The 23,540-nt window shown below is 37.9% G+C and overlaps 1 protein-coding gene across 50 annotated transcripts in view; it reads left to right on the top strand.

Moving 5' to 3' along the window:
• NRXN1 (neurexin 1) overlaps positions 1 to 23,540 on the top strand; it is a 1,165,889-nt gene that overhangs the window by 167,474 nt on the left and 974,875 nt on the right. For 35 of the 50 annotated variants that reach the window (XM_078382536.1, XM_078382566.1, XM_078382658.1 and 32 more), the window contains one exon: positions 2,274 to 2,303. The exons of the other annotated variants lie outside the window; for them this stretch is intronic. In XM_078382536.1, the coding sequence (XP_078238662.1) occupies positions 2,274 to 2,303 (30 nt within the window). The remainder of the gene's footprint in view (positions 1 to 2,273; positions 2,304 to 23,540) is intronic. 50 annotated transcript variants of the gene reach the window in all.

Consider the following 23,540-nt stretch of genomic DNA (forward strand, 5'->3'; position numbering starts at 1 on the left):
CACTGTTCTGAGACTACATAAATGAGACAATCAGAATTAAAGTATCTGGATAGGAGGTCACAATATAACTTTAGTACACAGGGACAGTATGAAACTGTCTCAGTCTACCCGTATAGCTGAGTGTTGTCAACTCTCAAAGGTCAGGGACTCCAGAATTCAAACAGGATATTTCTGTTTTCCTGCCTGGAGATGCAAAGTACAGAACCAGCTCTCTTCTTCATCCAAAGCATATACAGTGCTATTGAGATACCATTTGACATCATCATCTGCACACTGATCAGATGCAGTAGTTCTACTTCAGGTTCACAATGTGCAGAGGATATGTCATGATGCAATTCTGAGCCTAAAGGTATTTAATAAGAAAGAAATGTTGGCTGTAATAGTGCATGTATCCTACACGTGTATGTGCAAAGAGGTTGTAAATAGTATTGTGATTGGCAAAATGAGCCAGTTGCTTGAATTTGCACACTATTAGGAATTATGGTGCAAGGTATTCTCCAGAGGCAATCATTCTTACGGTTGCAAGATAGAATTTCTGCCTCTGCCCGTGACACACACAAAAATCCAGTTTTTTAAAAAAACTGAGAAGCACTAAAGGGAAGCACCATTCTTCAAGTCAGTTCTGTGTCTCTCTCTGTGTGCGCATGTGTGTAAAAAATGCACGTGCCTCGGTCACATCTCTCCAACAGTGCCATGCTTTCAGCTCTAGTTACAGGCTATCTGCAACTTCTGTCATCAGTCTCATCTTCATTAAATACTGGTGCAAATGTTGAACTGATCACTAATTAAACAGTGGAGGATGAGTGTTTTAAAAATGCATGGCTTACTGTAAAATGGCTAAAATTATATATTGAAATGCTTAGTACTGCATTACCTTCAGTTGAGAAGGTAAACGTTTTCCAATGAAAATATGCTATATGGCATTAAACCATATTTCTTCACATGATTGATGATGTGATGTTCTAAGATTGTGGACTTTCTGTTTTCTTTTCTTTTTAAAGATCCCATACGATTGCTTGTTACACGTCTCATGTTTATGCCTAATTTTCTATGTGAATGAGAAACCTCAGGATATAATTTAAGAGTATTATTTTCCACTGAAAACTAGCATATTCTATTGCACACCTTCTTTGTGTGAACTGATGAAAAAAAATACATGGGGCTTGTAAAATGCTTCCCCCTCCCCAAGGGAAAGCAAAAAAATATAAATATCTAAATTTACATCTAAATGAACTCTCTGGGGTATACAACTTCTTCCCTTAAACTTAACTACTGCAAGTGTTCATTTACAGGGTCAAATGTAAATTATCTGAAAGCAAACACGAGAAGCAATATCTCAAGTTTATTTCCGAGGAAAGTGCATCAATTATTTTTCTGTTATTTGCCTAATTATTTTTCAATGGTGTAGAACTTGTTTTAAATAGAATTGTTTCAATTGCCAGCCTCTGCAGCGTAAAAAAAAAAGAATAGTTAATTAGAAAAGGCTCAGCCTTAGTGTACTTAAGCGGGCCATCCATTTCAAACTGGAGGAAGCACTTGTTGTCATGGGTATTCCCCTCTCCCTGTAAAAATTAATGTTGCTATATGCTTCTCTCCACTGGACACTGAATAATTTGATGGCTCAGAAACTGACTTTATTCTGTTTGAACATTTCACACAAACAAGGAGACATACCTTGCATTATCATTTCAATGTGACGAAGGAATTATTTTATTTAATTGTTTGAAATGCTCATTTTCAACGAGGGGAAAAAGATCAGACCCAGCCCATACTTCAGTTTAACAATATTATTGTTGAAAGTGGAACAGGGGGAGGGGATTCCAAAAACAAACAAAAAAACAAAAAAACCCAAAACAAAACTATTTTGGAGTCTAAGGACAAGGTGTCCTCACAAGGAAACAATATGTTTAAAGTGGTTAGAAGACTGAGATCAAAATTCTGGGGATTTGTTGTCTTTGCGATCATTTCCTTGCTTTTTTTGTCTTCAGCCCAACTTTGATGACTACAAAAAACAAAAAAACAAAAAAAAACAAGCATACAGTGCAGCATTATTCTATGTTAGAATAGCAAATCTTTTGTCCCCGACCCACCTCCAGAAGCATTCCAACCTGTGGTTGAAAAATGCTGTATTAATTTTTCCACTGTAATGGAAGCATCTCACAGGAGACAGATGCCTGTTGCAAAAGAAAAAAAGAAAAAATTTGTCTCTGTGACAATACCACCTTCCCGTGCACCCGTGTTCATTGCTGACTGTGCTCTGTTTTCCCTTTAAGGTCTGGCGCACTTGATGATGGGCGACCAAGGTATGGGTTCTGCTCCTTTTCCACTCTGCTTTCATTGTATTTTTTCCCCTTTTGTTTTCTTTCTTTCTTTCTTTCTTTCTTTCTTCTTTTTCTGTAGCTGCTTCGAAAATCATCACAGCAGATGATGACCAATTGCTTGTGAGCTGTCTTGGGCTGCAAATGAGCACATGATATTAGTCATATCCTTCTTTCTTTTGTTGTTGTCGTGTGTGTGTATATATCTATCTACCTATAATATAAAATAGCTCTATCTATTTATCCCCTGCTATGTTATTTTTTTAAATTGCTCCCCAAAACTTCCGTTCTCCTTTTTTTCAATTGTCTCCTTTGCCTGACTTGCAATCCAATAATAGTTTAAAAGCAAAGAAAAAGAGAGAAGAAAAAAACAAAAATAATTTTAAAAAACACTCAAGGCATTCGATTTGAAAACTGCTGTGTTTTAAACACAATAACGAACCACACAAAAATGTACTCCCCAGATAGATTGCAAAAGAAGAATTTGTACTTAAGGGAAAAAAAACAACAACTCCTGCTTAATGCATGGCTATTTGGAAAATGCATAAAGCACTTGCTCCTGGCTTCTGGAATGCTGAGAAAACATTTTGCAACGTGGTGAAACTAGTGCTGTTCCCCCATCATGCCATCCAAGCCACTCCTTCTCAGTCAGTGTCCATGTCACTTCTGTCTCACTCGTTTGAAAATGAAGCATGGATCTTTTTGTGTGTGTTTTTTTTATTACTATTATTTTGCATGGACATGATATTTGGGAAGCAACAATTCTGAAATGCGACATGAGTTGACATGTCCCTTTGTCTTCAAACATGTGTTTCATCCTTTGTCCTTTTTCACTTTTGGATTGTGTCGACATTCACATTTACACACACATGATTCTTACTGTTGTTTCTCTTCTTTCTTCTCTCTCTTGTCTGGCAATGCTTTCTTCATGGAACCATTTCATCAAATTCATAGGTAAAAGTAAAGGTATTACATGACTTTCTTCCTTCTTTCCTCCCTGTCCTTTCTTTTAAATGCTGTCTATACTCTTTAAAGCATGTCTGAGTGGTACACATAGATGTATTTAGTGTTGATGCACTTTGGGGATAGGAGGTAGGTATGTTTTTATGATAAAATGTTGCAAGGAGCTCAAGGTAAGCAACCAGAAAATTGGGGGGAGGGGGGAATAGAAAAAAAGACAAACTGTCCTGTTCCAAAACCAACTTTCAACCCGAAGTGCACAATTCCAATTTTTAAAGGAAAATATAAGTATATTTTATATAAACATACAGTTACTTGTATTCTTATCAAATAGTTGTATAATGTGTTACTAGTACTGTATTCTTAACAAACGCTTTGTTGCACTACCATTATGCTTGACACTGTATAAAGCATAGAGGTGTCACATTCTTTTGCCTGTGGCTTTACTATCAAAACATCATGCATGGAAGACAGACAAAATGAGGGAACAGTAATTGGCATAAGAGCCGGTGAGGCAGTACTGGCAATTTTGGTGACATAAGGATATAATAGGGTTGTGGAAAGGCTTCACAAAAAAGAAATGTGCTGTGCAGAGAGAATCAGAATTGGAAAAGGTGGGTGTTACCTGAGAAAGGGAAGATGGGAATTTTTTTCCGGATTGAGAGAGCAGCATGGAAGAAGGATCGGAGGCAGGCACTGGAGAAGGGAAGATGAACTCAAGCCACCTTCTGAGGTATGGATTCTGTTCTCAGTGCCCTGCAAAATGTAAACTGAATCTGTCAGAGGCAGCCCTGAGCACAATGCCACCAGATAGTGACAGAGCGGAGAAGTTTGGTCGAGGGCCAACAACTGTGACATGTAAGTCTGAGTTCAACCGAGCTGATTTCTGCTTCAGAGGTTCGGCAGTACTTGTATCTGTGAGATTTTTTTTCCCCGCTTCAGTTTCTTAACTTTTTATGACCCCAAAACATGATGGTAATGAAATGAGATAGGAGAACCGGTGAAGAGAAAGGGAGCATAATTTTGTTTGCATTGGTTGATCGGTGAATAATAGGTGTGAATGGGCTGGTGTGTATTTTGCCATTGGTATTAACCCAAATCAAACTAGATATGTCTTCCAGCCTCAAGCTACTATATCAGTGTAATTGAAAACAGGTGTAGGATCCTGCCAAACTGTATTTTGTCCTTTTGATCTATATAAGAAAATTAAACTGTGAGTAGGACTTTAAAAGTGTTTAAATGTCAGACTTTGTAACATGCTTATGTTTCTTTTTCCATGGAAGAATTTTTTTTTAGCAATTTACAGTAATTCTACTGGATGGATAACATTATAAAGATGATTTTTTTTCCAATCATTCCTCACTTCACTTTACATTTCACTAGATTTTATTATAGACCATGCTATTAAAAACTAAACCCCTTATCTTTTAACATGTCGTACACTGTGGATAAACTTACCCAAGTTGGTCTTTCACTTCTGGATTCTGTTGGAAAAGGAATTCTGGACATTTGAGGGGGATTTTTTCACCCCAAGATTCTTGGCTATTATAGAGCTTTTAAGATTATTATATTACATTAATGCCTTGAAACGCCGGTGACATAATATGGGAGTAGTAGCTGTTTATTCCTCTTCAGGCCCTGTGCGATAGTGAATTTAATGATATGATTATGTGTAAACAATTTCCATGGTGCAAGCTGTCATGGAACGTTTCTTAGGCTCGTGTATAATACCTCTCCAAACAAGTGTGTGTGTGTGTGTGTGTGTGTGTGTGTGTGTGTGTGTGTGTGTGTGTGTGTGTGAGAGAGAGAGAGAGAGAGAGAGAGAGAGAGAGAGATGGTGGTGGTGATGAAGGGCCAGGTGAGGCAATTGCCTCAGACAGCAGGTTGTCAGTCACTGCCTGCTACTGAGTTGTCCTCTGCCATTGCAGTAACTTTCCCCCTTTAGCCTTTACACCTCATTTGTCTTCCCTTTCCTGTGGCTTCTCCTTCTCCTCCCTCATACACCCTTCTCATTGTTTTCATGTGATTGTTTCCCTCTCTGCAGAAGCATCAACTCCTCCTAACAACCAGGATTGGTGCTTAAAAACACACAATTCACCTAAAGTAGTTGGTAGCAGTGATGACATCACCAACAACAAGCAGAGCAACAATGGCTAGCAGACATTGGGAGTCAGTCAAGCATAGACTGTCAAATAAGGACTTTTTTCCTTCACCACGTCTAGACTGGGTTTCTTATATTGCTGTGTGTTGTCAAACCCCTTTCTATGTATGAAGACCCTCTGCATCAACAATCTCCAAAAAAGTCCTATCGTTAGATTGGCTAAAACCTACACATTAAAGACTGCAGCTTCCTTTGTTTAATCAATCATGTTTTATTGAATCAATGAGTCTTCCTCATTTCCTACTACCCTCAACCTTTCTTAGCAGTTAGATTTTGGAAATTGGTTTACACCTTTGAATGCATATGGAATGTTAATGGTACCTAAAGGTTCATAATGGTACTTAAAAATAGCTCTTCATATAATAGTTACAAGAAGAAAAAAGCAGAAGAGGAAAACCAGTTGTGTATCTATTCTTTCAGTTGTCCTGTTTCCGTAGAAATATCCTTCCCAGTCAGAAGATGGATTTTTAGTATTATGTTCCTTTCTGAATTGACAGGGAACAAAACAAGCCATATATTCAGTGTTAAGTTTGACAGGGTAAAAGGGAGAGATTTGAATCCACTTCATATGTGTAGAAGGTAGGGATTCATGAGAGAGAGTGTTTTGGCCCACTGGTCACAGCCTGATATGATATGTGGTTACGGTATTAATGCTTTGATGTCTCCACTGACATAAGGGATGTCTATTTGCATCCAGCTGAAGAGGTGTGGGTGCTCCATTTCAATCAGGGCCATAGCCCACGATCACATGAAGTATCCGTGCACAGTCAGTGGAACAGAAATAGGTGACAGACATTTGTTCTTAAGTTGAATATACAAAGAGTTTTGTACTCAGTGTTGAACAAGCCAGGCTCCTGTTATCCAAACATACCTTTTACCTTACATTTGAGGAGGGTTTTAGACAACTGTTGACTCCACCTGATTATTTCAAATCTTCTTCTAGGATTTCAGTGTACTCAGTTTAGTTAGCTTGTTCTTCTGTGCTCATACAATGCATATATTATGTGTAAGCATTTTTCCATAATATCAACCTATTGACTATGCAATTCATGCAACAGATGTTCTGAAAACTTAATGAGGTTTTTCCAAGGGAAAGAGAACATGGGATTATGTTCTGATGTCTACTTAGACTAATTATCTGAAACCCATATTTACAGGAAATGTCAGGTTAAAAGCCACATTGAGAATCATTCCCATTTTGTGTCAGAAGAAGATAAGAATCATGATCGAACCAAAGTAGCCCAACGCTGTCATTTTCAGATCAGCTGGGTTATTTTTATGACACTGTGTTCCCACGCTTGTGGTCATTCCTTTCATGTAAGTGCACTGAACTCTTGTCCTGTGAAAAATTATTGATAATACACACTGCATGGAAATTATGACTATGAAAGGAAGGAAAATGGGAAATGCTATTTTGCATATATGACAGTATGCAATATATACAACAACATGCTAGATAGGAAACTGTATACAGGACAGTGGGATTTTTTCTTAGTGATTTGGGCCAATCAGCATTGGCTGACATTGCGCAACAGCTGTCACTCATACTCAGAATTAATTTTGTGTCCTTCAGGTACAGGTACACTGTGCTTTAGCTCCAAGGCTTGGAAAACATATTAGGAGTCATATGTTTTCACATTAACACTGGAGTGGTATTCAGTACCTTTGCACAACCAACCATGGGGCTGTGCCCTGGTATAATATACCATTATTGCCCTAGTGTGTAGCTCCATTCTGCTGGTGTTATGTTGGATTTAGGACTTTGACTCTCTTACTGTATTGCTGTTCTCATTTGAAAACTTTATGCCCCCAGACTTCTACCATAAAAATAATATAGGATGGATTTTGGCATACATGTACATCCTTTGTGGTTTTTTTTCCTCTTTCTTTCTGCCATCTTGTTTTTTAAAATGGTCCACTTTGACAACTTGTGTCATTACTTCATAACTCCCCGTCACAACTGAAGAGCATTGTTTAAGTTCCTATCTCATGACTTGGGGCAATCTTCTGATATGATATTCATACATGCATGCTATCACTCGGTGCTACAGTCAGTATGTGTGTGTGTGTGTGTGTGTACAATGGCTCTTAGAAATATTTATGGAAAAGAGGAAAACCATGAACACATTTTATCTTGACTTAGATTCTACCACACGACATATTTAGCTTGAGTGCTTTTATCCTCTCATGGCAACTTGAACAGATGAATGAGTGGGATGGTGTCGTGTTTGAAATAATAATGAAGGATACACCCCAGTGTACTTCCAATCCATTTGTACAAAACACAAATGTAAATATAGGAATGAATAGGAGAAACTAGTGATTTCGTTGTTGTTGTTTCATTTATTCCCTTTGTTTCTCTTGGGAGGGAGAAACTGACACAAATTGTTTTGAAATCAGCAAGAGGCATTGCACTGCATTGATTAGCAAGCTGAAACTGCAAATATATAGTGTTGCATTCAAGGAACATTGTCCAGGGAGAGTGTTCTTATAATGTGCTAGAAGTGACAAGACATGAAAACTGTCCAAACTGAAGCGCAAAGCAGTAGGAAATGTAGAGGATATCACTTCCCCTTCTTTTATTGATTCTGAAAAGAAGCCCCTTTGTCCAATCTGTCTGAAACTTGGCAGTTCTGATGCCTTGAGAGAGCAATTCAGTGCCTGGAAATGGTGTGCTACTTGAACGGCAAATTCCCAAAGTTTATATAGAAACCTACTCGAGTCTTCAGTGCAATCAATTTAGAATGAAACAAATGAGAAATGCAGAAAAAAGGGAAACCCTTATATATGTGTTTATTATAGTTTCTTTTTTTTCTGTATATGTACATATATAAAAAGGAAAGCATTGAGATACTAATGAATCACGGAATTGTGAGAAATGAAAAGAAAAATGAAGGTGGAGATTTCGAAGTGAATATTGCAATGAAATTACATTGCTTCTAGACCAGTCTAGACTTTCACTTGCATAGTAGCCAGTCCATTTCAACTATGTAGCGAAACAAGGCATTTTAATATGAAGCTGATGCTAGTGACATTGGTTTCTGAATAAACTGGACAATGAAACCTTGAAACTGAGATTTATTCATATAATTGTTTCCAAGATGAATTTATGGACTTCACGTATCCTCTTTTCATGCAGTCATGTGACCCACTGGGGATGATTTAAATGTCCAATTAGGAAAACTTGACTATGTGAAATTAGTATGTGAACCTCATCTTCATTACTTATTTTAACTGACTCTGACCATTGACAGGACTGAACTAGTGTTCTAGAAGCTGTCCACAATTTTAAAAACCCTTATGATAAAAGAATATCTATTAAAATTCAATAACATGCATCACATCCAGTGTTCTCTTGGATTGTATAGTAGACCCAATGACTACTGTGTTACCAATGTGTGTGTGTTTTTAAGCAAACTTTCAAAAGTCTTCTTAAGATTTTAAAAATCTTTTTAATAAGATTGTGCACAACATTCCAGAGCTGTGATACTGGCAAGATGGAACCAATTGTTACCACATATCCCTGCTAGAAATCAAACTCTAGGCTTCAGTGTTAGCATTGCTTTATGTAATGACTTTCCCACTTTTGTAGGATGACTTTTGTGTAGCACACCTTATCAAATTGGGCACTTCCTGCCCACCGGTAAGACTGAAAGGAGGTCTGAGTGGAGTTTATCCAAATGCCAATTGCAAAAATTCTTCTTCTTTTTTTCAGATGGGCCATAGGTAAAGCCAAAACACATCCAAAGATTGAGAGGGAGGGAGGAACTAATGATTTCATATAGAATACTGCTTAAAATCCTTTGAAATTGTTCAGGTGATTGCTGTTTTCTTTTCTCAGAACAAAGACAAGCTGTTGGATTCAGCAGTCACTTATCATCATAATAATTTCTTTATGAATGATAGCAGAAATCCCCCCCCCCCGATCATGGTCTCCAAGACCATTCTACGGGAGGAAAAAAATGGCTGCCGCAGAGAGGCCATGTCCCATAAGGCAACACATCAATGGAGGAGGACATTTTCACTAAGTGTTATTGCTGCGCACGCATATACAGAGAAGCTGATCTTCGAATCATAGAAGAATTGAGTTGGAAGGGACTTATAAGGCCATCAAGTCCATACCCCTGTTCAATGCAGGAATCCAAATCAAAGCAGATCTGACATATGGTTGTCCAGTTTTTTCTCCAGCGTTGCAGCACTCACCACATCCTGAGGTAATTGCTTCCATTGTTGTACTACTCTAAAAATTAAGTTTTGTTTTTATGTATATTCAGTCTAAATCTGGCTTCCTGTAGCTTGAGCCCATTATTACAAGCCCTGCACTCTGGGATGATGGAGAGCAGATCCTGCCCCTGATTTTTTTAGTCATGATTGTTCTTTGGAGGTGAAAAAAGCCTTCCCTAGCCAAGCGCTGCATTATCTCTGAGAATTTCTTCCCAATACTCCCTGTGGCTTAAAATCAAAACATAGATCATCATCATCCTGTTAGAACTGCAATATGTTGTTGCAGTAGTATCAAAGAGAGCTAAAATTTGGAAACCATGTCATAAAATGAATGCAAGGGCACACCTTAATTACCTTTAAATACACAAATAGGATTGTCTGCACATATACCAAAAGACTAATAAGGAAGGAACAAGCTGAAAGAGTTCCCATAATTTGAGCACTGTAATCAAGAAAGCTCAGAGCCATGTTCTCAGCAGATGGTTAAGACATGTCATATAAAGCATGGTAGGCAGAAACATGTGGGAACAAGAAAAATTGTAATATGGTACAGGGCTTTCTTGATTATCAGAACTCCCTTATATGGAACTGCAGTTTCTTCTGTCAGTTGTGCACACCATCCTTTTTTTGGTATATCTTCATCATTCATCCTCAAATTGTTTGATCTTTATGAAAGTACTTAATTTTGCATTTCATGGTTTTATAAGCTATCTGCTGCTCAAATATTTTATTGCATCAGCTTGTTCTGTTTATTTTTACTTTTATGGAGTCTTTTATGTGTGGTATGCTGCTTTGAGGGTCCTTTTAGAAAAGTGGCTTATAAATGTTAATGTATTAAAATACATTTGAGGAATCCATTAAAACAACATTAAAAAGTAACACTAATCACAATAAAAGCAATGAAACAGCACTTCAGATGTCAACATGCCATTAAATTACAGAAGAAACATTTCAAGTAAATCACTCAAATTAAAAACAATCCCAGCAATGATGCAGTCAAAACATGAATAACAAAAATAATGACAGACTATGTGTGACAGAATTAAACTAAACACCAGATATCAAAGTAAACAAAACAGCTTCTCATGCTGCTTGAAAAAACAACAGACTGAGCCTTGATATCCCTTGGGATGAAGAATAGGTCTGGGAGCAAAAAATGATTTATCTGTAAGATCTCTATCAATAAGGAGTGAAGAACGGTCCTTCACAATGCTCTGAGCTCATATGGGATCAAGCAGCCCTCCATCCTTGTTCATCCAGACCAGAGAGACCAATACAAAGTTGGACTAGCCATATCAGTGAATAATGAAACATTTGGACTGTTTAAATTAAATTGCTTTCTACTTGATGCAGCTGAAGCCAATACAATGAAAGAGAGTGAGACAGCAGTGCTGGCAATCAGAAAATGAACATACGGGTACATATGTTCCTGTATGATGAGTAAAGTGCAATTTGGAGCACAGTTGAACAACATTGCTCCTTAACCAGGTCTGGGTTTCGCAGACAGAGGTAAATTGTTTAGCATCTAATCCCTCTACCCTTCATTCCTAAACTGTTGTCAAATGAATCCTTCTATTTTTATTTCCTGAGGTAAATGTTTGCAAATTACTCATATGTTGTAGAGTGTTTGTGTGTGTGGATACAATATTATTTTATTTATTCTATTTAATGTATTTTTACCCTGACTTTCTCCTAAAAGGGACTCAAGGTAGAGTAGTTCCTTAAAAGCACAATATTAAAAGTTAAGTACATATCAATTATTAAAAATAAATAATATCATTATATTAAAAGTGTTAGGTAGAAGTATTATAAAAACAGACCAAGGAGCAACAAAATATAAACCATCGTATTTATTGTCTCCTAGACATCAGTCACTAAGGAAAAGCCTGCTTAAAGAGAAATGTCTTTGCCTGCTTGTGGAAGGACAGCGAAGATGGGGCCAGGCTGGCCTCCTGTGGGAGGGGGTTCCAGAGTCTGGGAGTAGAAACATACAGTAGAAGACCCTCTCTTGTGTCCCCACAAAAAAGCATGGGTGAAGGCGGTGGGGCAAAAAGAAAGCTCCCCCTCCCCCAATGATCTTAACATCTGGGTAATAGCCTCTTGATAGGCCCAACTAGAGTATAACTATTAACAGGATTTATATAAGTATCAGTTTACCATCCAGTAGTGGATTCAGTGGGTCTGCTCTTAATTGGGAATAACAGTAGGGTAGTGGCCAATGTTTCAGTGAAACCTGATCACCCTCACTATAAACTGATGCACTTACCTTCATTAACAGGAGAAACGCAATACGTATGAACTGGATTATATAGATCCTTTCACTATAATAGGCTTTTCTTCTGCATTTTAGCTGGGATCATGATAATCTAAAAGAAATGAGGCTATACTCTAAAGCCCTCCTGATACTTGCTCCTCGGTGTGCCAAGGTTGGGAGCTAGGCCAGAGCATGTGATCTTGTACCACTACCTACACCCAAGATGTGATCACATTTAATAATTGATCACAATTTGAACCACTAGTGGAGCGGTCCAATGCTATCTATTTCCCAGCAATCACACAGATTAACCTGCCCCTGATCTGTGCCCTAAACTGGATTTTTTTTTAATCCCACTGTAGAGTGTCTACTTTTGGAGGCTGTATTGAAGTAATTATCTGGCACAAAGAAGGGTTATTTTAAGGGAAGTTCAGTCCCGTTGAAGTGATCCTTTCTGGATCAATCAGGTGTTGCCTTTGCAGCCATCTGATCTCACCCTCAGTGTGAAACATACAGATCGAGACTTTTCAGGCTTTTTTTTTTGTTTTATATTTTTGCATGCCTCAAAATCTGGAGTGGCACAAGGAGCTTGACCTAACAGTATGTGTCATCTCTGATCTCTGGAAATTTTGTTGGGTGTTCTCTCAAAAGTTCCCTGTACTTTGGTGCTATTATTGTCACTGCTTCTGTCTCTTCCCAAATTTCATAGGGACTGCACCACCCAATCCCAGGTTTGAAGGAATCCTCCTTTACACATACATTTTTTTTGGCTAAATCGCACTTATGCAATGTGTAATGTGGTGATATTTTATCTTATGGCCAAGCAGCATGATTCTGTCACTGTGCAACAATAGTACTCTTCAGAATAATAATTCAAGCTGGCACGTTCATTGCAACTTTTCAAAATACATTCAGCATGTCCTGAAAAAGATAGAAGATGATTTAGGTAAATGGCACAAAACCTTCACGCAATAGTGATTTTAAAGATTTTTGAAAGCTTATTTCAAAAGATTTGATCAGGCTCGGAGATATGTCAAAAAAAGGCAAGCTAACTTGTGCTTTTTTTTTTTTAACCATGCTAATATGTTGAGTTTTAAAGGAGTATATCCATCTCTACATTTATAAACTTATATTATTTTAGGTTTCAGAGGATGACCTAGGGCTGCCAGATACCTGAGTGCTGCTAAAGCAAAGTATAGGTGGAGACCAAGTTAATGGCTTGGATAAGAAACCAAGGCTGAAATCCTGTTGTGCAGCTATGAAAAAGGCATGACCTTTAACATGACCACAAAGATAAATAAATTGTACGATTGATTGATTTTACTTATTGTCTTCCTGCTTCTTGAAATTCCCAGTGGTATCTAGGTAATTGACCAGTCCTCTGTCTACTCAACAACATTTAGGTAGAAGTTTATTTACTCACAGATAAATTTGCTTCTTTGATACTCAAAATACTAGTATGGTTTATTGAAGAAAATGTTAACTTTGCTTATTTGATATGTTTTTGAGCATGACCTATCGTTATAAAATAAGCTTTCAAAAACCTTTAAAATATCTTAGTGAAATATTAAAGCAAATATGGAGGCTTCTAAAGACTGTTGGGGCATGCTCTATGAAATTAATAAAATTATTCAGGAGTCATTATTCCATATCCTTAAATTACTACTATTTCAGTCCTTTCTGTTCAAGGTGAAGCATCAAAATGAAAATATTAGGTGGGGAGTTGGAATTTTTCTGCAACCCCCTACAACATCTCTAGATCGAGTTCTCTCAAACTCAAACAAAAAAAAAATTAAAAAGAACAAATAAAAAGACTCAGTATCCCTGTTTGTGTAGTTTGGTGTCGGTTCCAACAAATATACCTTGGACTTCTACCCAGTAAATAATGGCACCTTTTGGAGGTCATAAGTTTGAGGCAGGACAGTGAATAAGGGCAAGATTCTAGGCAAGAATGGCCATACCAGCACTGTGAAATGGGATTATCAACCATTCACCAGCAACCTGAATATATCTTACCATCATGAGAATGAAGTGGGATTTAGAGATGGATGTGAACCAGTTTGTCCCAGTTTGTAAAGGCTGCTTCCGCTGCTCCCCCCCGCCTCCTCTGGCTCAATCAGCCACACACCAGGCCCAGCATGCCTGTTTTTTCCACCTCTTCAACTGATCTTCCAATCCCAGCAACAGCTTAGGCTTCTCTGCTCCATCCTGGTTGAATCTACAGTATTTTTCGCACCATAAGACACACTTTTCCCCCACAAAACAGGGGGGGTGGAAAGTCTGTGCGTCTTATGGAGCGAAGAAAACAGATTATATTTTCCTGTTTTCTTCTCCTAAAAAATTGGTGCGTCTTATGGAAAGGTGTGTCTTATGGAGCGAAAAATACAGTAGTTGTTCTTATACCAGCCTAAGCCACAAAGCAATCATCATTGCTCTTTTCAGTTTTTGTACGTTTTACAGAAATATGCAGAAAATAGTTTCAAAGACATGCAAAATCTCTCATGGGCATATTGGGTGGTGGGGACCTCAGTATCTTACAGACTGTATATATTTTTATTTTGGCATTGCTTCATTTGCAAAACAAGGATGAACCAAACAGGAGTTATATCCCGCAATTATAGAATTTAATAACAGTGAAAACTATGTATTGTCTTCTCAGATGTGAGCATCTCTGGATTCCAAGTAAGTTTGTTGCAGAAAAATATGGCCCAAATACTGCATCCTCCCCCAAAACCGTAGAAAAGGACAGCTGCTTCTTAGCTTGCTCGCCTGTTAGCCTCCACATCCTCACAATTCTTTTTATCATCCTACTTTATTTGGGAATACATCAAAAGAATTTTTTTTAAAAAATATTTCTTTCTTTTGCTTAAGGAGAAACAAAAATCCTAGAAGGCTTCTGAAAGTCACTCAGTTCTATTTATTTGCCCTTGCGACTTTGCAAATTATCGACACCAGGATTATTTTGTCCGAGGCCATGCATCATTTTAGTATGTCTGTGTCGTATCTCCTGTTCTCTCAGAATGGGAATAAAATTTGCTGTCTTATTCTTTTTTTTCCTCTTCCCCCACCACACACACAAAAAAGAGAATGGGCTATTTTCTAGTGCACCTAAAGTTGCTGGTAAAATATAGCATGCAGATTTTTAAGCATTGAGAACCTGATGAAGTGAAATGAGTGGTTTCAGATACTTATCTGTTTTTGAGAAATTCTTCCTTTAGACTCAACAGATTAATTTATATTATTAATTGTTACACTGATCAACACAACATCAGTTTAAATTACTGAATTTTTGCTCAGGATTTTCTATAAAGCCGTAATAATTGGTCAGTAACCTCCATAGAGCTCATATCTAAATAAATAAAAGTAATAAATAAATAAATAAATATCTCTGCAGGGATTTGGAAGACATTCGTAGTTCATTGTTTTATTTCTACCTGTCCTCACTTTCCTTCTTTTTCTTATCAATGTATTTCATTTCCTATATGCAGAATTAAATATATTATAAATACTTCCTGTTTTTAAAAGGTCACATGAATTTGTGTTATTATGCAAAACTGAATATATCTGCTACATTATGTATTTATATATTTATTTTTATTTATTTACAATATTTCTATGCTACCTATCTCCTGAAGAATCCAAGGAAGCTACAGTGTTAAAAGTAACAGGAAACATATAACTCCCTCTTACAGAGGCTCCACTGTCCGCCAATCTGTTTCCGGGTACAATTCAAGTGTTATAAAGCCCTGAATGGCTTGGATCCAAGCTACCGAAAAGACTACAACTTCCATGCATATTCAGAGTTGCCCTTTACTAAAAAAAATATGTTTGATAGCCATGCATGTAACACGTTAGTTTATTCAAAACATGTTGGCCACTAAAAAATATTATTTGCTAGGTCAGACAATAGGTCTAATGAGTGTAAAAGTAATCCTGAATGTGGGACAGGAGGAAGTATAGGAACACTTGTTCTCTTCATCTACTAAAATATTTTGCAAAAATTTCCTTTCTCATAGAATATTCTTTGGTGGTGGTAGGGAAGGGGGGGGGGAACTTTGCACTTATGTATCCCATATTAATTACCAACTATCGAGTACAAAGAAAAGTCCCAAACATTGTACCTAGCTGATATTCTCCGGGGATTAAGAGCAGAAAAACAGGCCAGAGATTATCTAAAAATATATTTCTTAATATTCTTACCGGCTAATGTAGTTAAAAAAGAGCTCCTTCCATTTCCTGTGTTAGGGAATAATAAGACCTCTAGTTTCACAGAAATGACTGCCTTATCATAATAGGAGGTCCCATTGTGTCTGTATGGATTAGAAGGTTGTGGAGAATTAATATGGAGGAACAGAAGTAGTCCTATTAGACCTTAGAGTAGATAGTTTATTCTTGGCATTCTTCCGTCATCATTTTCTTCACACAATTAAGGTTCTGAATGACATGCAAACTTACCACTGAAGTGAGAACTCTAGAAAATCTTGGTTCTTCTTCAAAAGGAGAGTCTCCTTTTGAGCAGGAGCCCCTTCCTTTTATATCTGTTGAAGAAAGCTAAAAAATAGAGAGAGGAGGGACGGGGAATAAACACACCCCTCCTTCCATGATGAGTAAACTGGGTTCTCTAATACCTACATTCAGCCAGTATGTGCAGGAAATCTAGTGCCCAGACTTCTGTCTGATGAGCTCCAGAACACCCAATATCAATTTATATGTTTTTTTTAAATATTGTAGTAACGCCTATGGTACTTATAATACTTACACAACCTATTACTTTATGCATAACTTTATGCATACTGCTTTCCAGATTTCCACTTCTCTCGCTGTCTCTTTTGTAATCGTATTATTTTTGCTTGACTCAATTTGGCATCCTGCTATCTATTTAATTGATTTCTACCCTCTTACTTCATTTTTTACTTAATTTTGAACATTTAATTATTTTAATAAATTCTTGGCATTTCCTGATTGTGGGGATGGGGAGCTTTCCCTTGTGGACAGCCAGCATACTGCTTTTCATGATGGTTTTAACACAATTACTGTCGTCTAAATTACAGTATTTGCATACAGTTTGATAACAAGTCCTGAAAAAACATCATCTTATTCTTCAAAGGAGTACTTAGACCCCTGGGAAAATTTATTGATTGTTCCATATAGCAGAGATTTATGAAAATAATGAAATAATTTTGGAAATAATTTTGTTTATACTGGTTCCTCTGAGGTTCCTCAGAAGGCTTAAATCCAATGGGGTGCAACACAGACATGTACCTGAATGGTCTTCATGCATGACAATAAGCTGAAGGCTAGGAAGATAATATATTTGTTGAGGGCCGCAATAAACTGAGTATTTTAAAACGAAGCAAATATAGAATGAACCTACTGGAGTCAAACTGATGTAGTAATTTTCACCAAATGTTAGTTCTCAGCTGACCTATTTTGGACATGATATTGCTAAACATAAGCCCTTTTCAATCTACAGTTGTGCCTCGCTTAACGATTGCCTCGCTTAACAAGGAAATCGCTTGACTATTAGGTTTTTGGATCACAAAAGTGATCGCAAAACGATGGTTTAAATGGGAAAAATCCGCTTCACGATGATCGGTTCCCTGCCTCGGGAACCAATTTTTGCATTACGACCATCTAAAAACAGCTGATCATAGGGTTTGAAAAAGGCCGCCGGGTGTACAAAATGCCCCCCCAATTTTCTAGGACGGATTCCTCACTTTACAGGCAGCGAAAATGGCCGGTCCTATAGAGGATCTTCACTGGACTGTGAGTTTTCAGCCCATTGGAATGCATTGAAGGATTTTCAATGCGTTTCAATGGGCTTTTTTATTTCGCTTAACGAGGATTTCACTCTACAGCGATTTCGCTGGACCGGATTATCCCCGTTAAGCAAAGCACCACTGTACTAAATACAGTTCCAGCTCTGTCCAGTTAAAATCAATAGGCATTCATTTTGGATAGTTGGTATGAATTCATCATTAATCTAACTGTGGTTGTTTCCAGAAAGGTAGCCATGTTATTCTATTGTAGTGTAAACAACAAAGACTAACAAGTTTCATTGGGCATAAGCTTTTACAGATGGTAGACCACTGAAGGCCACTTCCTGAAGTTCAAACATTTTGAGGGTATGCAAGCTGAATTTGAGTTGAATTTAAATTTGAGCTGAACACAAAGTTATCCATTCAGTGGCTTCTTTTTTCCTTTTCCTTCTCCTTTGTTAGCATCATATTAAAAAGAAACAATTGAAAAATAGACAAGGTACCACCATTGTGTTATATGTACATGGTTCAGGTCAAATATCTGTTGAGACTTTTGATTATAATGTGTATTCTCATAACATCAGCAGAGTGAGGAGGTATTGGTTAGCAGAGAATACTTATGACACTATGACACTGAGAGAGTATTTTGATTATAATGTGTATTCTCATAACATCAGCAGAGTGAGGAGGTATTGGTTAGCAGAGAATACTTATGACACTATGACACTGAGAGAGTATTTTGATTATAATGTGTATTCTCATAACATCAGCAGAGTGAGGAGGTATTGGTTAGCAGAGAATACTTATGACACTATGACACTGAGAGAGTATTTTATTTATTTATTAGATTTTTACCCTGCCCCTCTAGACAATGTCTACTCGGGGCGGCTTGCATAGATAAAAACACATCAATATAAACATGTATATATTCATAAAAATTACAATTACAATTATAACAATTAATTCCAAAACAATACATTATCAAGATGGCAAAAATGAACATCTTTATCTGCTGTTAGACAGAGTAAAATCAACAACTTAGTCTATTTACATACATAGAGAATAGACATTCTTCTGGCAGCTTAACATGACATGAAGCAACACACAGCATAGAAAAAAAGCGATCTGACTAACAGCAGATAAAGACGTTCATTTTACACATGACTTATGTACAGTCCTGTGACCAATCAGAAAGTACATTACTTCATTTTCTGTTACACAAAGTTTCATCATGTACACAGCTGTACAACATTAAGTCTTAATCCTTGATACCCACGCCTGAATAGAATCAGTACAGTGACTGAGGTAAAATCAGCCATTTTACATTTAACTATATAACATTAACATTTAATACATTTTTATATCAAAATCTCAAAATCTCATGTCTACGGTTTTATATGCAAGCCCCATCAGATATCTGGGGAAAATACCACTCATATGTGAGGGAGAGTGGTTTTAGTGTCCCTGATTTTGCCTTCTGTCCAAACAACAGGACTTCCACCAGTTATCTGACAAGGGTAGTGTTGACTGCTGTATAAGATAAGGTTAAATTTGTACATCGTTACAAACATTTCAACAACATTAATCAATGACCTGCTCATAACTTTGCAGTTCTCCTGCACAGGGTCAAAACAAAACCATCTGAACATACTTAATTTTCTTCCAGGCTATAGAAATGGCACACAGCCATGCCTTCCCCCACTTGCATTGCCAGGTCACCTTTCAGTTCTTCCTGTGGTGCTTACTAAATTAATAACTAACACAGATTAAAAAGAAGATGATGAACATTCATGTCTGGCAAATTTTACTCCTTGTAAGTTCATTAGCTGTTTATAAAACACTTCCCCTTCCCCAAAGATATCTGGAATACCAGAAAGCCTTCACTTAAGAAATATTCTGTCTCATTTTTCTTTATAAGAAAGCAACTCAGCACACTGAGAGAACATTGTTGGCATGCACATTGTGGTAGTAGTCTACACCAGTAAAAGTTAGGCAGTAGGACCTCTGAAACCACAAGGGATTGGTTCCAAGCCCACCCCGACGGATGCTGAAAAATGCAGATTATAGTGAATGCTATTTTAATAGTGAAAACTATACATAGTATGGCTCCCTCTGTGGCCAGTTCTGGTAATGGCATTGTAGAAATATATATTTCTAGGATTTTTCTTGTAATATTTTTAAACATTTTCAGAAGGTTGATAAGTGAATCAGCGGATACTGATAAGGGGAACCTCCTGTACCAGGAAGAATGAGGTCAACTAGACATATATATAGTACCTATTACTGGGGTTGCAAATTCATTAGGAATAGGGCAGGAACTTCATCTTCCCCCTAATATATTTTTGATATACATAAATTTCCAGGATAAGCTTTCGATGTCATGGAAGCTAAGCTAAGATCATATCAAGAAGCCATCCAATCCTGATTTGCCACACATTCCAAGAGTTCGAAAAATATGTCCAGTGAAATGTAACTGCACAGAAAAAAAACCCATACATTCAAAAATGCATGTAATGACACTTGACTGACCTCGGGGCCTGCTCATTGCCTGATGGGTTTTCTACCCAGGCGCTGCCAGGCAAGAACTGTCAGGCTTTTAGATCAGTGGTTCTTAACCTTCAGTTACTCAGGTGTTTTTGAACTACAACTCCCAGAAACCCCAGCCAGCACAGCTGGTGGTGAAGGCTTCTGGGAGTTGCAGTCCAAAAACACCCGAGTAACCCAAGGTTAAGAGCCACTGTTCTAGATGAATGGATTTGACTTCCTGACTACAGTTATTCATTTCCTCTTCTCTGCAACAACTTGAGGCTAGTTGAGTGATTATTTACCTCTTTACTTTCTTAGTGTTGGGCTATCTTCAAGGGCTAACAGGAGGGAACCTTCAACTAGTAAGACTAGAAGTGGGCTGACAGGATTTGGAAGTGATCTTCCAAAACCTTTTCTTTTCCCTCTTTCTTGTTTTTCTACCAGCATCTCTGACTGTGAGAGGCATTTCAGGCCTGAAGGCAACTATTTCCTTTTCCTGGGCTTAATCCACTGAGAGTCCCAGCACAGTTGGCCTCAATAACACGCAACTGACATTGTGCTGCTAACTTCTGCTGACTTCTCTGAGTAGGCAATTTGAAGATTAACCTAAACCTCTGAATTGGTACATGCTGTGATGGAGAAGAATTTCCTTGGATTTTACAATCCCAATTTTAAAAAAAAGGCAGCAGGTCGTTTCAGAAAACAAAAATGCACACAAAACTATGTAAACATTTTAAAATGTGGATGGCCGAAATAGATACGATGGGGTGGGGGAAAAGCATGCTAAAATGCTTTAGTCTTTTGTGTGTGGGGGGGGGAGGCTTTCCTTAGATAATATCCATATATGAATGGGCACATTAAGGAAAATGGACAAATATGGGGGATTAATTTAAATGCAGAAACTAAAAACAAAATCTCAAAACCTGATTCAAGAAAAGGATGGGAATGGAAATGCAGGTGCATTTCAGAGAAAGTCAATGAAATCAAGCACGAAAAATTTTTTTCAACCATCTAACTACATCCAGATTAAAAATGAAGTCTTTACACTTAAAGAATTCTGTTTCCCACTTGCTCAACAATTCTTTCCTCTCTTGGTGCTAGTGCTTTTCCATACTGTACCTTCTTCCTATGACTTGGCTATCTCTTCCACAATTCTAAGGATTATCCCTTGTTGATCCCACTTATTACCATCTAGTGCTCGCCTTGGCTTTCTGCCTACCATCTGCTAAACCAGCTGGAGTGTTCTCCAAGGGTCGCTATCAGCTGGCTTTCTCTAGGTCAGCCTTCCTTAGCTCTCTAGGCATCCCAGTGACTTTTCACAGTTTCCTATGCAGGCTTAGAAAAGCTGGCTAATAGCCACAGAAATACAGGTTTCCCTTTCAATGTTCCTGCTTTAAAAAAAAAAACAAGGAAAAAAATAAATGCAAGTCCATTTATAGGCTCCTTAAGAAAAATTTATAATTGTCCGCAGCTATAACCTCATTTTTTTTTCATTCCCCACAAAAAAAGAAAAAAAGAGAGAGAAAGACCAATACCAACCTTTTAGAGATGTTTAAGACTGGAATTGGACTTTGAAATCCTGATCTGACAATACCTGCTATACCTCTCAGCATGTGATAGAAATAGAACAAATGTACTGCAAGGGCTGTTACCATCGGGATTGGATTCTGTAAAAGAAGTGATGCTCATGGTAGTCATAACTGAAAATTCATGTGAAGAAAAGTGATGGAAGCTATTCTTCAGAAAATATTGTGCTGGGTTGATAGCAAATCATTGCAAGGCTGGGAAGTAGTGTGCTGTGTTGGTGGGTGTTAAAAACAGCTGTGTAGGGTGTGTGTTTTGTACAGTGGACAGCTTTATAGCTCAATGGTTTAGGCATCTTTGGGAGTTTGATTCCCCACTGTGCCTCCTTGACAAGAGCTGGACGTGATCCATAAGGCCCCTTCCAGCTGTGCAGTGTCAAAATCTAGGACAACAAAAGATAGACAAATAAAGGACACATAAAGATCTTGATTTAATGAAGGAAAAGTACAAATAAAACATAAACTATAAATATGTCTTATGTTGTTTTTGAAAATCATGTGATTCAGAAACCTAGGTTAGTTGGGGCATTTTATCAAACGACAAATGGTATTGAATGTAGTGTAAAGATGTCTCTGTGTGGGGGGGTTATGTTGCATTCAAATGAAGTGTTGTCATTCCTACAGCTTGAGAAAAAATTATCTCTTTTTTTGAACAAGTCTTCCCAGAACCCTCCAACCAGGATGGCCAGTAGACATGTAGTTCAAAAATAAACTTTTTCCGCTTCTGGCAATCACAATGCCTCATCCATGGAATTTTATGGAGTAAAGGCGTCCAGGTGCCACCATCTTCCATTTGTACCCATCCTGTGTTTCCCCATTACTGTTTCTTTTTACAACACATACACAAAAATCATCCTTGCACAAATCCATTAAGAAAAGGAATAAAGATGGTTATGAACCATGGTTTAGCTGCACAGCTGTTCTGTGGGTCCTTACTTTGTCCCACATCCTCCAGTGGGGCACCCATTCAGAGGCAGTGCACAGAGGAGTCAGGGCTGGGAAGCAGCATCAGTGCCTCTGAAGGGAGCTTGCCAAAGGAGGCAGAGCAAGGGGACCCTATGGCTGAGCTGTGTAGCTAAACTGTGGAACCACGCCGAACCACCGAACTGTAGTTCGTGCCCATCTCTAGAAGGGAGCAATGGATGTACTGGACAATGCCTTTCGATTTGTAGTGCTTGGAGATAAATTCTTTGGTTATAAGAGCAATAGTATTAGTAGTAGACATCCTTCAGTCTTGGGAGACTATGGTAACGTGCTCTGTATGGAGGTCTTGGAACAGCGTCTAGTGTGGCTGAGAAGGCCAATTCGAGAGTGACAATCCCTTCCACACTGAAGACAAACACAATCTGTCTCCTGTCCAGCTCCCTGATTTTGCTGCTTTCAGGACTGCCTCTTTGCTTCGGCCTGCTGGACATGGATCTCTTAAAATTGCTGGGAGATGCTTAATTTCCTTTAAGAAGTACAGTGTGCCTGAGATAAGTCCAGATCTCTCTGCTCTTCAAGGTTATCCAAGGATCCTTTTGCTATTTTCTGGTTCTTTTATATTTGGGGATGGGGTGGTGGTGGAGAACTGTACAACTGCTGCTGCTGTTATAGATAGCCTCTCCACATCTAAGACTGGCCAGGTTTGAATTGGTCAGCAAATACATTTTACTGCGGGATGGGATGTCTGTTGTGGCATGATAAATAACAGCTTCCAAGGTGTTCTGCTCCATGAAAGCATCTTGTCAGCTTTTTTTTTTAACCAAATGAAAT

Source organism: Pogona vitticeps, chromosome 1 (assembly GCF_051106095.1).
Source record: "Pogona vitticeps strain Pit_001003342236 chromosome 1, PviZW2.1, whole genome shotgun sequence".
In the NCBI taxonomy this organism is placed as follows: domain Eukaryota; kingdom Metazoa; phylum Chordata; class Lepidosauria; order Squamata; family Agamidae; genus Pogona; species Pogona vitticeps.